The 21999-nt window shown below is 40.7% G+C and overlaps 1 protein-coding gene across 1 annotated transcript; it reads left to right on the top strand.

Annotated features, from left to right (window-relative positions):
• Positions 1-2917: 2917 nt before the first annotated feature.
• LOC147448330 (uncharacterized) lies at positions 2918-4974 on the top strand. Its single transcript, XM_086524176.1, has 3 exons — positions 2918-3381; positions 3540-3669; positions 3791-4974. The coding sequence occupies exons 1-3, from the start codon at positions 3246-3248 to the stop codon at positions 4818-4820; spliced, it is 1296 nt and encodes a 431-aa protein (XP_086380302.1). The 5' UTR covers positions 2918-3245; the 3' UTR covers positions 4821-4974.
• The last annotated feature ends 17025 nt before the right edge of the window (positions 4975-21999 follow it).

Consider the following 21999-nt stretch of genomic DNA (forward strand, 5'->3'; position numbering starts at 1 on the left):
TAGTAAATCCTTTGGTGGCTCTTGGTGATCTTGTTGGGAACTTTTAACACATTCTCCTTCACTCTCAGAATCAGATAGACCTCTAGCTTTGTCAGTGGGACTCTCAAGGTGTATCTGGTTCACTTGCACATCCTTGCTAGAGATAGATTCCTCTTGAGCTTTCTATTGACTGCTAGGATGGGATCGTCAGCCCCATAAAGAATGGTTCAAAAATATCTTCTAGCAAAACATCCAAATAATAAACACTATGGTTAATCCATGGCCTTCTACTCTAAATTCTATTTGGATTTCTCATGTTGAATCACTAAAATTGACTTTGAGAACTTTGCTCAATCTCTTTGTCAACAAGGTTTTGTTGTTTTTCTTGATGAAGAATAGGGCAGCCCTTGATCAGATATTGCCCTTGCTGATAGCAATGAAAGCATGAATTAGGCAGGTTTGTGTACAAGATTTTTGGTTAATGGAGTAAATTACCTGCACAATCCTTAATAGGCACTTTAAGTTTGGGGGCTTTATTAGGATCCACTTCTATCAACAATCAAAAATTCCATTTTGGGTTTTATTCCCCCCCCCCCCCCCCCCCCCCCCCTCCCCCCCTCTGCTTTTTTCCCCAACACTTTCCCTAAAACACCTCTTACGTTTCTGAGCCAAGGATAATGTTCCACATGTAGGTGTGGAAAATCAACCCATACAAGGACCTTAGAAGGTTTTTCCCTTTTGGGTTAAAGCCTTTGTACCGTTTAAAGAAGGAGATAGGGGTATTTTTCATTAGCCATTGGCCTGTGTGATTACTTGCAATGCACTATTGGCATCTTCAAAGAAAAACGGGTAATAGTTATTGGGTATGTATTGGTGGATGTGTTGAGAGAAGAGATACATGTCTTCCCAATTAGTGGCTACCCATTGTTTTAGAGCTTTTAAAGATGGTCTAGGACCATGACACAACCTTATAACCACTCTATCCATGAGTTGATTATACCAGGCATTAAGATCTTGCTTGCTTATGGTCACAGATTCTACATTCTAAGGTTCATTCTGGATTTCCTCACAGTGTTGTGAGGAGCCATCGTCTTGAGATTAGTTGTGCACGATAGCATTAGTTTGGAAGGCCTCATAATGGGAAGACGAAGAGGGCTGAGTGTTAAGGTTGAGATGCCCTAATACCTGCTCTGGCACCAAAGATTATGTTGAAACAATGGAGACATAAAACTCATACTTGGAGCTCCATGTTGAGACAGACAGAACAGGGGATTGATGAATCAATCCTGCGGACCCCTAATAGCTTCACAAACCTAATGAGAACTTTGCGCATCAGTACAACTATGTCACATCCGTATGGGAAATTCTTGCCTCTGAAATCCACTAATTCACAAAATACAATAGCGGAATGATGTGTATAGATGCATCTTTGTGTGTATCTTTGTATTGTTATGTGTGACTCCATGCAAATGGAGGATGCCCTAAACACTGGAAAGCATTTTTAATGAATTGACGGTGAAAGTCTACAAGAACTTTAGAAGTCATGATGCGCTTGAAACTAGTGTAAAGTAGAGAGTTGGGGCCAGCGAGGGAGAGGCGGATTTGATTAGCGAAGGTGGGTCCAAGCATTAAGCTGCTTAAAGGACAAAATTGGAGACAAAGCAGCGGGTGGTACGAAGTCAAAGCAGAGCACCGGCATGGGTGGCGAGTGGCTCTGTGTGTGTGTGTGTGTGTGTGTGTGTGTGTGTGTGAGAGAGAGAGAGAGAGAGAGAGAGAGGGGGGGGGGGATTTAAGTGACAATCTTTATACGAGCGGACACTGTGGTTTTAGAAAGGTGGTGATGTAGAGAGAGAGAGAGAATTGATTGTAAGGGAGACGGTGATTGTGTCTGTGTGTGTTTGTAGCGTATATCAAGTAGCGACGCGTGTGTGTGAGAGAGAGAGAGAGAGAGAGAGAGAGAGAGAGAGAGATGGATGGCCGTTGGGGTTCGTACCAATTGGGATGTTTGATCGCACCAACACACATGCTAATAGGGGTTGTAGAGCCTATCACATGTTTGATCACACCAACACACATCTTTTAGAGCCTACCACAGGCCTATGTGTGTTCATGGCAATAACAACAATACATGCGTGCATTGGGCTTCCAAAAATCAATCAATGCATAATGAAGGGAACACATAAACCATCGTATTATTGATGGGGCTGCTTGCTATGGAGATGGAAACCCGAAAGAGAGAGAGAGAGTGTGTGTGTGTGTGTGTGTGAGAGAGAGAGAGAGAGAGAGATAGCACACGTGTGCACATCCACATCAAGTCCTTGTTGGTGGCCGTTCAAGGCGCCCACAATGGTGACATAAGAAGGGAGTCATTGTCTGCCTGGCAATGACCACAACAAGTAATAGCACCCACAATTCCTGATTTGAACCTGTAAACCCCCTTTTAAAAAGGGCGCCTCCATTGTTGCTCACACACACATCTCCCTATATTATATCTGTCTAGGCTCTTATCAACACCAATGTCCACACAAATCTTTGCTTGGATTTGCTTCTCCACCTTTCTTCTATTCTAAAATCAAAACTCTCTCTCTCTCTCTCTCACTCTCTCTCACACACACACACACACACACAACATTGTTCCCAATAAGGACTATACTCAAGTCAAATTAACTATAGTAATGCTGATCTCTCAATCAAACTAACCATAGTAAAGTTGTTCTTCTTGTCAAGGCCCTTAGCCTTTTTTGCTTGCCATTAAGCTAACCATATAGTCCTTTCTAGTTAAGCTCTTCCAAGGCCTGCCATTATTAGAGTCCTTGATGATCATCACCACACTAAATGATTTAGACTTTTGAATGTCCTTGTTAACACATACTCTTTTTAAGCTTTTTAGGGGTTCTCTGTTCATCCCCCCCCCCCCCCCCCCCCCCCCCCAAAATTGACATGCTACCCTAACAAACCAATCTTTCCTTAATGTCAATTGCACTATTCACAGCACACATTTATCAATTTGCTTGGACAACCCAGCACACAAGTCACATAGACTTATTATGTACTATATGTCACATGCACTCAATATATATATTTATTAACAACTCACTGAAAACAATCTTGTACCCAAGCCCTCTCCTCTCTCTCTTAATGAAGGGTTATAGCCTTGCTTAGCCTTGAGTGCAAACCATCTTAATGTAGCCCTTGTTTATTCTGTTTTCTAAAAGTAAGAGCCTCTGCCAGCAAGAACTTAATAAAGCTCTAGTACTGCACCTTCAATGGCTCATACCCACAAATGCTGCCAAAAGCAAAAGCTCAAGAGAGGCCTCTGGTCACCTGACGAGGATGAGAAGCTCCTTGCCTGCATTATGCAACATGGCCCTGGTAGTTGGAGCTCTGTGCCCGCACTTGCAGGTTAATGCCATTCTCATCACTGACACAAGCGACCATTCGAGTCCTCATTGTCTTGCTACAGATGCAATTACCCAATTCAGCTCTTGCAACATGTGCATTGTAGTTAATGTTATTCAATGTGAATGAAGAGAGTCATTGATACATTGTTGCTGGTGCAGGGATCCAACGGTGTGGGAAAAGCTGTCGATTGCGCTGGATCAATTACTTGCGCCCTGACCTCAAGCGTGGCTCCTTCTCGGCAACGGAGGAAAAGCGCATTATTGAACTCCATGCAATATTCGGAAACAAGTATGTTCTTCATCTCAAATTGTCAAGTGTCTGTATGCTTTACTTCAATTGTAATGTAATTTTGCTGCATTATTAACTTGCCAGTCATACACTAGCCTCATTCCATAATGTTACCCTGCAGGTGGTCCAAAATTGCATCGCATCTGCCTGGAAGGACAGACAATGAGATTAAAAACCTGTGGAATTCGTGCTTGAAAAAGAGGGTACAAAAGAAAATAGCTCAAAGCAATAATTCGGGTAATGCGGTAAATGCACATGATGCAACAAAGTTGAAACAAGCTGAATTAGTAGCTGTGAGAGCTTGCCCAATAAGCGCAGCAAGCTCATCTTGCATGCCACCACGGCCACCCATTTTTCCATTTTCACAAGTAGATTTTCTAGACGCTGATCAATGTGGGAAAAGTGTGCTCCCAGCCAGTTACAATATTGCCGTAAAACCGCATCTAGAGATTGCTCCAATTGCTAGAGGCAATGTCGATTCACAGCACATTTTTTTCCATCAAAAAATTGTGCACCCTGATCAGCTCCTTGATGTCATCAATATGCCAAGGCAAGAAGCTGACCAGTTCTTGGTTAAGCTTGCACAATTTCCGGACTATAAGAGGCTCCAAAGCCTAGAGCCTATGGATCAAGGTGCACTAATCATTGTTAATAACTACCAAGCACAAATGGACGGCCTGCAGCCCATGGACATCAAAGGAGCAAAACACTGCCAAGATGTAGGTGTTTTACAACAGCAAGGAGCTAGTGGTTATCAGCCTTCTTGGAAGCCTGATCATAATTTAGTCTCTAATACTCCTTATGCTCTCCATGCCAATACATGTGATTATGTAAAGCCCAACGTCTCAGAACAGAACCCCTTTGGAGTGATTTCTCATGACTCTATTTTCTGCTCTACTGCCGATTGTAATGTCGTACATGGTGATGGACATTCATTGCGAAATCATCTCCCACACAACCCAACAGCACCTGCTGACCTTGGCATACCCTATGGCACCCTTCGGCTTTGTGAGCTTGGACCCCTGACCCAATCCCCATCCACCACATGTTCAGATGACAGCTCAAAAATTTCCTCTCTTTTAGACTATCAAGATGTAGACTTCTGGCTAGATGAAGCCTGCACCAAAGCTACTTGCTATGAATTTTGCTGACTCTCATCCCTTCATACCCAAACTCAAACTCAAAAAATACCTTCCACCACCCTTGTAACCATCAAAATGCACTTGGAATTTGTAGACACCAAAAGAATTTCTTACGAGAGCTTTTGTACTGAAGCGACAGGAAGAAGAATTTTCCGTTCGTGCATTGTATACTTTGCATTTGAGTAGAGCGAGCTAAGTGAGAGTTGCACTTGCTCAATGGTTGAATAAGTGCATAATCCAAGGTAGCACTCACATAGCGAAATGTGCATCCAAGTGTGGCTTCCTGGAAGCTGCATAAACTAGCTCACAAGCCCAGCCATGTAACTTAAATCTAGTCATGATATTTAGGCTTCCCACGATCTTCCTGTACATGGTGGTATTCTCAAGCATATCACCCACATCAGTGCTCACACGGCTCCTCCATAGCAGCCAAATAGATTACAAACCTTCTCCGGCACAATCTTGGTAAAACTGCCACGATAGAGTATTGAATTTTGGGCAAATGTAGCAAGCGAGTGCAGCTACTTTTGCATTGGGCACTTTCATCGTATTCTTCAGATTCAGAGCCTCATCTGAAGCCCCATCACTCAACTGTTTCTATGTAAGCTTAAACCTTGCATACGAAGCTTGTACAGGACTCTCTCTCAATGAGCAATTATTAGACAAGACCTACATATTATTGCCTGCCAAGCTTGCCCTGCATTCCAAAGACTGAAAAGGAGGAGTTGGAGTCACAACACCATGTGCCGCACGCATGCGCAATGCAATATTCCAACAGCTTTGACCTACAGCACATCGATCATCTCTAGCATCTTCTGAGGTTCTCATTTCCTGTCATACATTCTTGCAAGCGCGCTCGTGCAAAGTTCAAACCCCTCCTGGGCTCGAGTGTTAGCAGCGGCCAAATTAAGCTTTGAATGTGGACAAGGCGATCCCATATGACACGAGCATGTTCAAAATAGGATCATGGGTGGAGGCCAAAATCGGATTGAGTGCCCGAATTTTCAAAACTGCTCTGAATTTACAAATTGCCGGCATGTACATAATAGTACACCATATTACCTGAATTTACAAGCCTACCTGAATTTACTTTTAGCCTCTAATTACAAAGTTTTCTGAATTTACAAATGTGCATTGGAGGCCCCACATGCTGCTAACCATACATAGATCCCATTTGAAACATGCCCATGTCATAGGTGGAGGGTGTCCGGAGGACAAAGTAGGGCCTACATCCCCAAGTTCCAAAGAACCAAAAAATCCTTTCAAAATATATCAGATGCCTCATTGAAGGGTGAGTCTAGAAATGAAAACCCTCATGAAAATGGAAAGTCGAAACAAGGCGTTTGGAGACGAACATTGGCACTGTCTTTCACTTCGATTGGAAATATGGGGGAGGTTAGCTCGTACAGAAATTGGATTGGTCCTCAAACTAGTGGATGGAAGGCTAGAAAAACCCATGAGACTACAAAAGAATATCAAAGTTACCGGTGGAATACATGCACACCTTCACGATAGTAGATTTTGGGAGAGATCTAAATTACCATGTCATATTGGGGCATCCTTTTCATGAACCAACTCATGGTGGTGCAGATTGGGGCTATGGATATATCTACCTGAGACACAAGGGAGTTACTGTTAAAGTAGTAGTATCTCAAGTGAGTAGCCCAATTTGATCCCCATATTTATTTTGGATTTATGTGTTAGTCAAAGTTTGGGTAGGGCAATTTATTGAGGTGGGTATATATACAACCCGTTGCCCCCATTGTATTATTATCAGTTATTCATTGCCAAGGTTGATTGGTTCAGAGAGTCTCTCTCTCTCTCTCTCTCTCTCTCTCTCCTTGCCACTTGGTCTAGAAGATTCTGCATTATCAACTTTGACATGGTATCCGAGTCTTGGTGGAGCAAGACAGCTCATTGAGAAGAATTGTGGAGAACCTATGTAGAGAACCATCCTCCCCCACCTTGCCAATGGTGCCACTCCATCATCCCCTTGCAGCCAATGTTTAAAGCATTGCTTGTCGGAGCCTCCCGTATCCTCCTCCTCTGCGCACTACATTTTGAAACAATGCGACATTGTGGGTCTCTCTCCTCCAATTGTTGCCCTTGCTGCAGCCTGTATTTTGAAACACCCCCCCTGCAAAGTGATGGACCCCCCCCAACCAATCCCTTGCCTTTTGGAACTCCATTTATAGCTCCCCCTTGACAACGACCTTTTTTTCCATCAACTGCTGATGACCAAAAGAATCCCCACCTTCCCCTAGCGTTTTAAAACGATGTAGACTGAGGGTTTTGAAGTGCATCTCAGGCATTGTAGGTGACCCCCAACCGATTGTCTTGGAGTTTTGGAGTGCAAACTTGCGAAGCTCCCCCCTTGCAAAATTTTGTGTGTAGCTTTGACTTTGCGGCCACTTGCAGGTGCGAGAAGGAATCAATCATTTCAATGTCTAGCAATTTCAACATGGCCCCCCCTGGCTCGAGCGCCAATGACAAATTTAACGGCGATAACTACGTCCATTGGAACTTGATTATGCGACTATGTTCACATGGAAAGGCTCATGGGACATAGTTTGCAGTTTGGAGACTGTCCTACGAGGGATCTAGGTACACCCGCCTCCCAGATGATGATTATCAACCATCATGTGTTGATTAGGATGCAAGTGATGCAAAGGCAATGTCGGCCATTGTGGAATCTCTTACAGAAGAAATTTATCCATCCATACAAACTTTGAAAACTACCAATGATATTATGTGGTTCAAGCTCGTGGGAATGTCTGATCGTGATTCTACGATGCGAGCAGTCACCCTTCTTGGACAGTTATTTTTTATCAAGTTTTCAACGGGAAGTTCCATGCATTCTTTTCTTATGAAGGCTAAGGTTATTCATGATCAACTATCGACTATGAAAAGTTCACTGACCAGTACTCAATTAGGTAGTTTGGTACTCATAAAATTTCTTGAGGCGTATGAAATGGTGTTTAGGATGCTTCAACTACTAATAGGAAAAGCTGGAATTTGATGATCTCAACTCTTTTCTTATTGAGGAGGAAGCCGTGCTAATAACTCAAGGAAAAATTCAGCTTTCTGGCAAAGGTGTTGAAGCACTTGCTGCTTCAAATTCCATAAAGAAGACCAATAATTGTTGTTACAATTGTAGGAAGCATGGTCATTTGTCTCAAGATTGCAAATCCAAATGCAAAAATAGAGGCTCTACAAAGGACAAAGGAAAAGGCAAGCATAATGAGGAAAGCAATGATAATGACTCAGGGAAGGAAAGTAAGGAATATGTTGATGTGGTGGAGACTCTGCTAGCAAGGACTCCCACCTTCTAGTCAAGTGGACACCATTGCCGCCCCTAGCTTCAGCTAGGGAGAGGTTTGTGAAAGAGGGACAAACAATGCTCCCTATATATAATTTGGACCCTTGTGATGGAGTTCATGTTATCGGTGTTTAAACATGTGGGTCAGAGTTCAAGGCACATACATCTAGTAGAGAATCAATTAGATGTACTTAAAACACTATGGATGGGTGCATCAATCCATTGTTGTTGGCCTGTTTATGGAAAGAATGTGTTTCCATGTTCATTATCCAGGAATCTTTTGGACATGATGTGTTCAAAGTTCACGAATGGGCATTCTTGGACGTAGTGTGGTCTACAATTCAATTTATTTACAAGGCAAGAGATGCTCAAGATATCATTCTTCTAACGTAAAAAGTTGGAGGTAGAAAACCTGAGGTGTATCTAGCATGATCGGTGTTGTTGGGATGTCCATAGTAGCTTCTTCATCAACTTGGTCTCACCATTTATGTCCACTATGAGCTACACATAGGGTGTTAAAGTTGGAGTTAGCGAATCCCAGCATAACCGCATTGCTGGGTGTCGATGGTAGCTTCTTCATCGACTTGGTCTCACCATTTATGTCCACTATGAGTTGCAAAGAGGGTGTTAAAGTTGGTAGCATCTCAAGTGAGTAGCCCAATGTGATCCCAATGTTTATTTTGGCTTTGCGTATTTAGTTTACTTATTTGTGAAAGTCTAGATAGGGCAATTTTTTGAGGTGGGTATATACAACCCATTGCCCCCATTGTATTATTATCAGTTATTCATTGCCAAGGATGGTTGATTCAGAAGCGTGTGTGTGTGTGTGTGTGTGTGTGTGTTATAATAAGAAGAGGAAAATGGTATAACATTTCTATCACCCAAGTATGGTAGATTTGTTATTTCATTTCCCTCTTGAATGGCATGTTTACGACGTTAAAATTATCTCTTCTTGGTTGTGTGTGTGTGTGGGTGTGTGAATGTGTTAATAAGAAGAGGGAAATTGTATAACCTTTCTATCACCCATGTGTGGTAGATTGGTTATGCCATTTCTCTCTTGAATGGCAAGTCTTCAGATCAACTTTTGTTGGATAGATCCTTGAGGTCTCTTGGGATAGCTTCCGATGACGTTAAAATTCTCTTCTTCTCAAGGGTGTGTGTGGGGTTGTGTGAGTGTGTTCATAAGAAGAGGAAAATGGTATAACCTTTCTATCACCCAATAAATCTCCTACTTGCGGTTCATGCAAACATGAATAGCCATCATCTTAAGTATTGCTTAGTTAGCACACATGTCTATATACCATGATGCAACTTACAATCATATAAGTAAAGAAATTATTTGAAGCATGCTCAACCATATGAAATTTGTGTATTAGACATATGCAGCTTTACTCAAGTTGATACAATTTCAAATTCATTTTATATTAAGTAAAACTTGTAAAAAACATCACATGCAATTTTGTGAGAGTGCATTTTATATGTCCATGTCTTTCTCATGATAAGCTCAAAAGTAGAAGAAGCCATTTTTTACTAACACTAGAGTAGTTTATAGAGGCGCTCAAAAGGATTTGTTTTTAGATACGTCTCATATTTTATTCAAATCCTCAAAAAAATTTATTAAGTGTCCTATTTTGTTACAAGATCTTTGTTAATGAAATGGACCCATGGAGGCTCTTAAATTGAAAGTCTCTTTTATAAACTAAACTATCCTTGCTTGGTTGGCCGTGCCATATAAATTTTTTGATGCAGTATAGTATTGAGGCATTGTTACGAGTCACGAACAATATGCATACATATTATTAGTAGATTGTAGTATTGAGAAATGGGTAAATTAATTGGACTAATTACCTTGTAATCAAGTAGGCATCTCCTTTGACTGTAAACCAAAGAATGTTGCTTTGAAAAGCTACAAGAAAACCATGTACTAGTTAAAAATTTTGTTATGCAATGAGGAAATGGCACAGAATACATATCATACAATGCTCCTCATACAAAAATTCCATACAGAAGATGGTGAGTCGGCATTGTGTCTGCCCAAAAATTATAAGGAACAGAAGTCTTGCCCATCCATATAGTCTAGTTGTGTAGTCCAAGAAAATGCATAGACATGGAGATTTGGATAAACATAACGAACTTTTACGACTTATTGATATAGAGTTTTGTCCGTCGATTTGTAAATGGTCCACAACACGATAAAAAAATATGCTAATAGTTGGCTATCCACAAATACTTATCTCAGAAGCATTCCATCTATCATATACTCGATTTTTGTCTCAGACTTCATGAAATCCGCAAAACTAATCATCTAACCAACCTCTTCACCAAACTTGCAATCAAATTCTTTAGCAGCCCCCTTGGCAGCAGACATTGCAGCCACTCTTGGAGGTTCTGTGCAACCAATCTTTCCTTTTGTTGTACTACCCTGCTTCTGCTAGATATTATGTAGCATGTGTCTTTTTCCCTAAACCAATTTCTCCAATCATAATTAAGACTAGTTCTCAAGGCTATTCCAATCATATCATTTTTCGGATGTAAATGGGAAGACTTTGTCTTTGCTCCTATATTTATAGCTTTTACCATAGCCGCTGGCCAAATGTCGGTGCCTTACCATATGCATCATTCTTCCACTCCGACATGTCATATGCAGAGAGTCCTACACCACTGAGTTCCTGAGCGAGATGCCGCTCTCCTATGTTTGGCATGGGATCCTCCCAAGGACCATTCAGATTCTTTGCGATGGAATGAAGCATGGATCTTTGTTGCTGCTCTTGCAATTCTCTACTCTCGTTGGCTAAACCAGATTATCATTGCAGCTCTCTGAAGTGAGCCATCTAGATTTCATACAATTCTCCTAGGTGACACGACAATGGAGTAATTTGTTTGCCTCTTAAGAAAGTTGGTTCATCCTTGTTGAGCTCAATTCCAAGCTCCTCTTTAGCACCTTTGTCTTGATATAAGAGTCCCATCCATCAGCATCATAATGGGGTAATCTCCTTGGGGGGTTACTACAATAAAAATACCTATCACATGGGTTCAATAGTAGATATTATTTTTTCTATATTTTCTTACATTTCACATACAAAAGGGTGTTGAAAAAGGGTCTTGAAAAGAAATTTACAGATTGAGTAGGAAAATTTTCCCTTTTATTGGTGAAAAATTCATAGGGAAGGGGGTTTATAAATAGTCCTTGAATGCACGTGATATATAGGTTTTGCATACAATGCCCCCCCCCCCCCCCCCCCCCCCCCCCCCCCCCCCCCCAAGGTACATCCAAGACGTTCTATTAGCTGCTTAACTTTCCATCTCTCAGCAGGTGACCTCATTCTCTATATGGTCACCTAGAAGAATCTTTTCAATCCTTGTTTGTGATGTAGTCCAAGAAATACCTTTGGAACCTATTGAAGGGTGATTCATACTAGAGGGAAAAGAGCTTCTTTTCATCCATAGAAGATATTGCTCTATCTTTTGGTTCATACCCCTCATGAAAAGTACAATTTTATTCCCAATTGGAAACAATCTTAGCTCATATGTCTTGATCTCTCTTCACAAGAATTAGCCATTATACATGTGGCAATTTGCAACAGATGCACAATCCCTTCCTTTCAATCACGAAGCCTACAAGCTACACAAAGCAGCCATGGTCCATGACCCGTGAAACCCTATCTCAATAAACATTGAACATCTCAAATTCTTGTAGTTGATGTCCTTTTGAAGAGTTAAGGTTTCTATCATCTTGATTCCTCTTACTCCGATCTAGTGCATTCATCGTTGTCATCATTGCCAGCATATCCAATGCTAGGTTGCATTTATACCGTCGTATAATGAAAATTTTACGTATTATTTGAATTATACAATGCTTTTTCAAAATAATACATTGTAAAACGTATAATCAGAGGATTTCTGCGATCGAAGATTCGTATATTATAAATGCCTCTTTGATCGAAGGAGCGCATTGTAGTCCTTGTCAGCTTGTCAGTACATCAGTGGTGGCAGAGCAAACATGTATAGTTATTTTTTCAGTTTTGTTCTTAACCTCTTTTTTTTTGCTAATTCATTTTGTGCTAGAGGTTGTCATCGCACAAAAATTAGTTTGCAGGTGCTTAGACTATTTTGAGGTTGTGTCGACATAGTCACACTCTTGGAATAGATAGACACTAGCGATTTGTCTCGTGGTTGTGTAGACCGGTCACACTCCAGAGAGAGCCATAGGGACTGTAGAATATCACTTGTGCTGTGTAGATGTTCCTTCCTCACACTTCAGAGATGGGGTAGGAGTTTGTCACTTTGTGTTCTGTATGAGAATACTCACACTTCTAGGTGGCAAAATATACAAACATATCTTGACTCTTGCTATCCAATATAGAGTATTTTGCACGTTAGAGACAAAGCTAAACTATAGTATAAATAAAGTATACACATTGACATATTTGAAGGGTGAAGAGTGAAGTTTAACTTTCTTCATCTACAAATGTATCAAAGTTTATATTTTGTTTGCACTATTGTTTATGCTTTTGTTTTACGTGTCCAACTCACTTAAACAATAATACCAGATAGTGAGTGCTAAGTTGAAGTTTTGCTTCTTTTTTCATCACTGTCTGCTACTCGCAATAGGTGAGCAAAGATATACTCTCTACGTGTTCTTTGTAACTATCAGGTTGATTTTTTTCAGATGTTGTCATAAAATATAATATCTAACTTTACCAAATGATTTTCTCATATTAAACTAATCATTTAAAGTGGGAGAATAAACGGGAACAAGAGTTAGAATAGCGACATGTGCTTCTAGACATATCTCAACACGAGACCAAAAGGAGAGACGGTTGCATCTCCATAGGGGTCCAAAAGGAGATGGTCTATCAAAGAGCAATGTGCAATAAGTGCTTTTAGACTTACCTCAGCAGGGGACCAAGAGGAGAGATGGTTACATCTCAATAAGGGTCCAAAAGGAGGTAGTCTATCAAAGAGCAATGTGCATCTAATGGAGCTTAAAAGACCTTAGGGTTAGCTTCATTAAAGACCTCCAATGGTTAGTGTTAAAAGTCCTTTGACCTTAGGCCAGCTAGGGCTGAGATTGAGGTAAGAACCCGACCTAAGCTTGAGGTGCTTGTCGTGTTTGATGACTAAGGTGCGTGCTTGATGACTAAGGTGCTTGAGGTGATTGTCATGCTTGATGACTAAGGTACTTGATGTGCTTGGTCAAACTTAATGGGGGGTAAGGTGCTTGAGTCAAAAAGAGACCCTACAAACTTAATGAGGAAGGTGCTCGAGAAGCTTCACATACATGGGAGGTAAGGTGCTTGAGTCAAAAAGAGACCCTACAAACTTAATGAGGAGGTGCTTGAGAAGCTTCCCATACATGGGGGGTAAGGTGCTTGAGTCAACAAGAGACCCTACAAACTTAATGAGGAAGGTTCTTGAGAAGCTTCCTATGCATGAATGTCCCAAACGTAGGAGAATCTTTGACTTAATTTTCCACTCACCCAAAGGGCACCTCTTTTTCAAAGGGCACATGGCACGCCTGTCAGACTCTCCCTATGCTTAACCACATGGTGTGCTTGAATGCTATTGTTTGGGCTAAAGAGGGGTCCAATGAGCTTCTAGCTCCATCCAACAAATATCTAGATATTTTCAAGCTCTCTCTCTCTCTCTCTCTCTCTCTCTCTCTCTCTCTCTCTCTCTCTCTCTCTAAGGGTTAAGGAGGACACTTGTCCAAAGACTACCCATGTACTTGAATGCATGTTGTATGTGATTGGCTAAAGGGGAGAGGGATCCAATGAGCTTGAAACATTTGTAAAAGCTATAACTCACCCCAAGCAAGCAAGGGGGGTGCTGGGGGGATATACACCACACACACACACACACACTCATTTTGTGGATTCATTCTCACTTGGTGAAAGTTGAGGAACTCCATCTCCTTCTTCAAGCTTGTGAGAAGTGAGAACCTACACCAACACTCTTGGCTATGAAATGCAAATCCAACCAGAGCCATGCTTCAATGCTTAATCTTACCATCTTCTCCATCTTCATTACTATGCTATTATGTATGCTAGCAAGAAGAGTGATGATAAGTGAGGAACTATTTCTTTCTCCTATGGAATGTTTTTTCTTCCTCTTTCCTACCCTCATTCCCCGCTAGCTCTCTCCACCTTCGAAGGTGCTTGGGACCGAGGCTTGGGATACTTAATGCTTTCTACAAGGTTTATGTTATGTTTGTGATGCATGAAGCTTTCCATCTTCATTGCATCACCTAGGTCACAAGGAACACAAAGATTGTATTGTACCAAGTCTCTCTTGATGGGAGAAACTCTAATACAAATGCCTATTGGAGGAGGGACTGGCTCCGTATGAATCCGGTCCTCAACTATTGTCATGTTCTCTAAACTCTCTCTCTCTCTCTCTCTCTCTCTCTCTCTCTCTCTTGCAAAAGTATTATTCATGCCAAGTTAACTAAGTACCATGTTTATGTTGCTACCATCAATTAAGTTCGCCCGCTATGCTCACAAAGTAATCTCACAAAAGTGCTTTATCTAATTTCATAATTCCATTACTCTCAAAGTTCATAGGCCATTTCCATTACATTGGTATCAGAGCATTTGGTTTCTCTTTTCTTGCTTAAGAAGAGAGGTCCTTAAGTAGCCTATTAATGGTTGATTTTGTTTATTATATTAGGGTAAGTGGGACTGGGATCTATTATCGATTTTGTTGAGCCCACTATGTGGGATATGGTGCACACCTCGGGAGCTTTGATCTTAATAATAGAGTCTTTTTAGACTTGCCTATGGCTTTACCATTATTGAGCCATAAGAAGTCCGAAAGGAGCTATCCCTCGGCAAATTTGCTATGTTAGACTCACTTCATTACTCTCTATAATTAACCAATTTGAGCCGTGGGTGTAGATACTTAAGTGCCTATTTTCAAAGGCTAAGAGGAGTAGCAACTAAGGTTTTGAATTGCCAAAGCATACACTAAGTAAACACATAAGTTTAACTAACATGACTGACAATAACCAAGAGAGTAGAATGAACATTGATAACCTTAATTTTGCACATGAAGGTGCTAATGATAATGCCCCCATGTTTGTTAATTATCTTGTTACTAGGTTGCAACAAGCTATGGGCAACCCCGCTTTGCAAGCCAAAGTTACTCAAAAACTTCGTGCTTATGGGATTCCTTTCCTCACCAAGAGGAGAGAGAGCTTAGGAGGCCTCTTGATGAGACCCCCAAAAGAAGACTCTCCCCCATACAAGAGGAGGAATCCAAAGAACGAGAAAGTAATAACTCCCTAAGTTCCTCAAAAGATGTGGCTCCATGAAGATGGCGGTCTAGACAATCGCCAACTCCTCCCAAGAGGAACCCATAGTCCTTCTCTTTGTCACTTCAAAAGGGAAGAGAGGAAACAAAGGAAGAAAAGGAGAATAAAGAGGTCACCCTCTTCTTCTAATCCTTCACCTTCCTCCTCTTTCAACGAAATCTAGTGGCTATTCTCCTAGAGAATACAAGAGGGGAGGACATCACAAATCTTACCCTGCATGGCAAAGGTCACAAAAGCTAAAGAAGTTCAAAGAGGAAGGAAAGAGTATCTTTTTTCTCACCTATGATGGCACCTTTGGTGCTACCGACAAAGTATTGGCCTTCATCCAACAGTTTGATGTGGCTTTTGGAGACGAGGGCTTCATGGAGTCCTCCAAGCTATGCCATGTAGCTATGCACGTCCAAAAATTGGTTCGTCAATGGTGGGATAGCCTTTGTGGCAACGGCAAAGCCCCAAAGACATGGAAAACTCTATGAGTTTCCATCATGAAGCAATTCCTTGCAAGTGATGGAAAGGACAAAGTGCTTACCAAATGGTGAAATTTAAGCATCTCTCTCACGAGTCTATCCACAAATATGTGGACAAGTTTTGGGATTTACATCTCAAAGCTACCGTCTTTTAAAAGATAGACTTTGCCGTGTAAAAGAATTAATTCTGTGTGGGATTATCCAAAAGATAACCGAGTATGTCAACCCTCAATGGCTTGGTTCTATCACCGAAGTAATCCACCACACCATGGTTGCTTCGCGCATCAATTTCCAACAAGGGGCTAGAAGGAATTTCAAGCCCATGGAAAATAAAGACAAAAGTGATGCCAAGAGGAAAACCAATGCCCAAAATTCTTACCAAGGCTATTCCAACAACAACAACAATCAGTCCAAGGAGAAGGGAGTTTACAAAGGTAAATATAAACTCTCCTAAAAGAGCTAGAAGCTTTTTGTCAAGACCACAAATGTTTTAAGTGTGGGGGGGCAAGGCTATGGTTATCGTTCTTGCCGCAAGAGAATTGCCCGCAATGAGACTCCTATAGCCTCTATGTTTGAAGCTCCAAAAGAGGATGCTCATTGCCAAGGATTTCTCCTTTCCTATGCTTGGGGAAAGATGGAAGAGCATGATGCCTTTATTTTGTTTGACCATGGTTCAACTCACAACGTCATATCCACGGAGTTGACCACTAAGCTAGGCATACAAGCCCACGAGATGGGAGATGAATTGAAATCCAATGGAGCTATCAAGGGACAAGACGTCTCGGTTACTTCCTTAATTGGAAAATTAAAGCTTCATGTCCAAATCTATGTGGACAAAAAGGATTTCTTCATCTCCCCTCTCAAACATGAGAATGTTTTTCATTAAAAGGAGAATCTACTTCACCTATAGGGAAAAGAGCATGTACATAGATGCCAATGAGTCGGGGAACACCTTATCCTTGCAATAAAGGGAATCAAGAGGAATTAGAGTTGTCTAATTTCCTAAATGGATCCCAAGATGTTTTCATTGATGACATCCCTAGTGAGCTACCTCTAAAATGAGGGATGATGACCATGCAATTGAGCTCCACCAAAAAGCTCACCGCCTAACAAGCCTCCTTATCGAGTTTCACAAGCTCAACAAGAGGAGATTATGAGGCAAGTGCATGAATTGGTGGAAAAAGGGATGGTGAGGTCTATCTCCTCCCCATTTTGTTCACCATTGCTTTTAGTGCAAAAGAAAGATGACACAAATCACATGTGTGTCGACTATAGAGCACTAAATAAGATCGCTATCAAAAATAGATTTCCCGTGCCGTGGGTAGAGGATCTATTTGATAATTTACAAGTTTGTCCTGACAAATTCTCCAGACGCATTCAAACTCATGATGGTGGACAAAAATCTTCAAGCCATTTAAATTCTCTTGAGGAGTACAAGGGACCTCCAGGTAATCTTTCAAGTTGTGTAAGAGAATAAGCTTTTCATTAATCAAAAGAAAAGTGAATTTTTCCTACAAGAGATTCAATATTTAGGTCACATTATCTCTACAGATGGCACCCGTATGGATCCAACAAAGTTAGAGATAATAAAAGGATGGCCTAATCCAAGGAATCTACAGGAGTTACGAAGCTTCATAAGTATGTGTGCATACTATAGATTCTTCATAAAAAATACTTGTTAATAGCAGGCCTATTACATGACTCAACAAAAAAGAACGTTACGTATGCATGGATTGCAAAAGTACAAGAAGCTTTTGAGAAGCTTATCTCTCAATGTGTGCTCACACTATTAGATCTCTCAACAACATTTGAGGTCCAATGTGATGCTTGTGGTTATTGCCTTCGGGCTATTTTTCTTCAAGAAGGGCATGCCATAGCATATAGAGTAAAAGACTCGACTTCGATAAGCAAGTATTGGGCAAATACGAAAAAGAGTTACTAGCTATTCTATATGCCCTAAACACGTGGAAACACTATCTCTTGACACTCCATTCATCCTACAAATGGATCACAAAGCCTCAGGACCTTCATGATGCAAACCAAGCTCTCCAACAAACAAATGAGGTGGGAAAATTTTATTTTGCAATTTAAATTTCATATTGTTCACATTGTTTGCAAGCACAATCAAGTGGTCGATGCACTTTCACAACGACCAAGGGTAAATGTGGTGTCTATAGAAACTCACAATGATCTATCTTTTATGATAGATGAGTATGCTACTGACCGAGACTTTAAGTTGTAATTACAACATTTGCTTTAGGGAAGAAAAAAGAACCATTCACCTTAAAGGATGGTTATCTTCCAAACGACAATAGTCTATGTGTTACTCACCCATACAATAAGCAAGTCATGTATGAATCCCATGCTTCTCCTTATGCGGGGCAAAGAGGGATTCCATAATCTACTCTTCCAGGAGTAGATATGTATTTTGTTGGTCTACCATAAAAAGTGAACGTACAAGAGAATGTTTCAAAATGCATGGTATATCAAAAGTTGAAATTTGATCGAGGGAAGCAACTTGGCTTGTTTTAGTCGACAGGCTTATCAAGAAAACACACTCTATGCCTATCAAAAAGACTATTGAGGCACATCAAATGGCAACCCTCTTCAGATCTCAAATTTTCAATCATCATGGATTTCCAACATCCATAGTGTCGCACAAAGATCCTAGAATGACCAGTAATTTTTAGAAGGATCTCTTTGAGAATCTAGGAAATAGATTAAATTTCTCTTTCGGCCTATCGTCCACAAATGGATGACCAAAGTGAAATAACTAATCTAACGATTCGTGAATCTATCAAAAGCCTATGTCATGGAAGTAGATCAACGTTCTCAATGATAGAAGTACCTACCTCTTATAGAGTATGCGTACAATGACATTGTACATACTTCTATGGGGAAAGCACCTTTTGAGGTTAAAGAAGGAAGATCCAAAATTCCCTTACTACTTAAAGTACATGGGAAGATCTTTGTTGCTGATGAATATAGCTGAGACCTACAAGAATATTTGTTCCAAAGATTAAAGGGGTATATCCATCTCATAGGAAAGGCAAAAAGGGTTATTGCTAATAAGCACAGAAGAGCCTTAGCCTTTAAGTAAAATGATTGGGTCTTGCTAAAGTTTCTCAAGGCTCATCTGAGGCATACTACGGCAAGAGTCCTATGGACCACCAAGAATATGATGTTAAATTAGCAAAAAGATATTATGGCCCTTTTTAAATTCTTAAGCTAATCAATGAGATGGATTATTAATTAAAGTTTCCCAACCATTGGCTCATGCACCATGTTTTCCATGAGAGCCTACGTAAGCCTTACAAAGGAGCTCCATCAAAAGAAGAAATAGTTGTTGCAGACCCTCCAAAAATCAAAGATCAAGAAGAAGTATTTCAACCTGAGTCCATCCTATGACATGAAGACAAGGTATCAAGAAACGGTAAGATTATATGACGATATCTTATTAAGTTTAAGAATTATTCTTTTAAAGATGCTAGATGGATGCAAAGAACCTAGCTTAAGGATAATATGAACCTTGTCAATGCTTACAATGTTGCACTAGAGTAAGCATATGAAAATGCATTTTAAATGAAAAATGTTTTTGTCTTATAAGACTAGTTCTCTTTTTATTGTGCACAATTTAAGAAGTATTCATGCTTAAAATCATCTTTGTGGTGACGACGTCTCCCAAACACCAAGTAGAACTTGTCACTCTACTTTGGAAGTATGATATGGACTAAAGAGCAAACATGCTTGCGGCAGCTACGTCTCCCAAGCACCAAATGAACTAGTCATCCATCTTGGAATGATGTCGTAGGGTAAAAAGGGATCCTCTACCCGCTAAGTAACATGGACTAATGACTAGGCTTTATCTTCTCTACCTCATAGTCAAGGACGACTATGATTTCAAAAGAGAGATAATGTCATAAAATAAAATATCTAACTTCACCAAATGATTTTCTCATATTAAACTGATCATTAAATGTGGGAGAATAAACAAGAACAAGAGTTAGAATAGAGACATGTGCTTCTAGACCTATCTCAACACGGGACCAAAAAGAGAGATGGTTGCATCTCAATAGGGATCCAAGATGGCCTATCAAAGAGCAATGTGTAATAAGTGCTTCTAGACTTACCTCAATAGGGGACCAAGAGGAGAGATGGTTACATCGCAATAAGGGTCCAAAAGGAGGTAGTTTATCAAAGAGCAATGTGCATCTAATGGAGCTTAAAAGACCTTAGGGCTAGCTTCATTAAAGACCTCCAATGGTTAGTGTTAAAAGCCTTTGACCTTAGGCAAGCTAGGGCTGAGCTTGAGGTGGGAACCCGACCTAAGCTTGAGGTGCTTGTCGTGTTTGATGACTAAGGTGCGTGCTTGATGACTAAGGTGCTTGAGATGATTGTCATGCTTGATGACTAAGGTACTTGAGGTGCTTGTCATACGTAATGGGAGGTAAGGTGGTGCTTGAGTCAAAAAGAGACCCTACAAACTTAATGAGGAAGGTGCTTGAGAAGCTTCACATACATGGGGGGTAAGGTGCTTGAGTAAAAAAAAGACCCTACAAACTTAATGAGGAAGGTGCTTGAGAAGCTTCCCATACATGGGGGGTAAGGTGCTTGAGTCAAAAAGAGACCCTACAAACTTAACGAGGAAGGTGCTTGAGAAGCTTCCTATGCATGAAAGTCCCAAAGTTAGGGGAATCTTTGACTTAGCTTTCCACTCACCCAAAGGGCACATGGGACACCTGTCAGACTCTCCCTATGCTTAACCACATGGTGTGCTTGAATGCTATTGGTTGGGCTAAAGAGGGGTCCATTCAGCTTCTAGCTCCATCCAAAAAATATCTAGATATTTTCAAGCTCTCTCTCTCTCTCTCTCTAAAGGGTAAGGAGGACACTTGTACAAAGACTACCCATGTACTTGAATGCATGCTGCATGTGATTGGGAGAGGGGTCCAATGAGCTTGAAACATGTGTAAAAGCTACAACTCGCCCCAAGCAAGCAAGAGGGGTGCTGGGGGGGATATACACCACACACACACACACATTTTCTGGATTCATTCTCACTTGGTGAAAGTCGAGGAACTCCACCTCCATCTCCAAGCTTGTGAGAAGTGAGAGCCTACACCAACACTCTTGGCTATGGAATGCAAATCCAACCAAGAGCCATGTGTCAATGCTTAAGCTTACCATCTTCGTTACTATGCTATTATGTATGCTAGCAAGAAGAGTGATGATAAGTGAGGAACTATTTCGTTCTCCTATGGAATGCTTCTTCTTCCTCTTCCCTACCCTCATTCCCCGCTAACTCTCTCCACCTTCAAAGGTGTTTGAGGCCTTGGGACTGAGGCTTGGGATAGTTAATGCTTTCTACAAATTTTATGTTATGTTTGTGATGCATGAAGCTTTCCATCTTCATTGTGTCACCTAGGTCACAAGGAACACAAAGATTGTATTGTACCAAGTCTCTCTTGATGGGAGAAACTATAATACAAATGCCTATTGGAGGGGGGACCGGCTCCGTATGAATCCGGTCCTCAACTATTGTCGTGTTCTCTAAACTCTCTCTCTTGCAAAAGTATTGTTCATACCAAGTTAATTATGTACCATGTTTATGTTGCTATCATCAATTAAGTTCACCCGCTATGCTCACAAAGTAATCTCACAAAAGTGCTTTATCTAATTTCCTAATTCCGCTACTCTCAAAGTTCATAGGCCATTTCCATTACTGATGTGATGATTAATGGTTTGACTATTGCGTTGTGTTAGAGATTTTCTTACACTTCAATAGTGACCAGATTGATTACTAATCTTTTAATCAATTAAATATTAGTGACCACTCTTTTGTTAGAGCTATTAGCTCACACAATTGGTCTATTAGTGCGTAACATACACTTTTCGTAGTCTAATAGACTACTTCCATGTGACGTAAATTTCTAGTATTTTGTGTTTAATAGTGTCCACATTTGTGCTAGAGTTTTTAACTCACACGGTTGGAGTACTTTTTCATAACGTTAACTTTTAGTGATCCATTCCAAAAAAAAATTCTTCCATGGCATTACAATTAAATATATTGTACATTAATTAATTATTGAT

This window comes from Adiantum capillus-veneris, chromosome 11 (assembly GCF_014529385.1).
Source record: "Adiantum capillus-veneris isolate H3 chromosome 11, ASM1452938v2, whole genome shotgun sequence".
NCBI lineage: Eukaryota > Viridiplantae > Streptophyta > Polypodiopsida > Polypodiales > Pteridaceae > Adiantum > Adiantum capillus-veneris.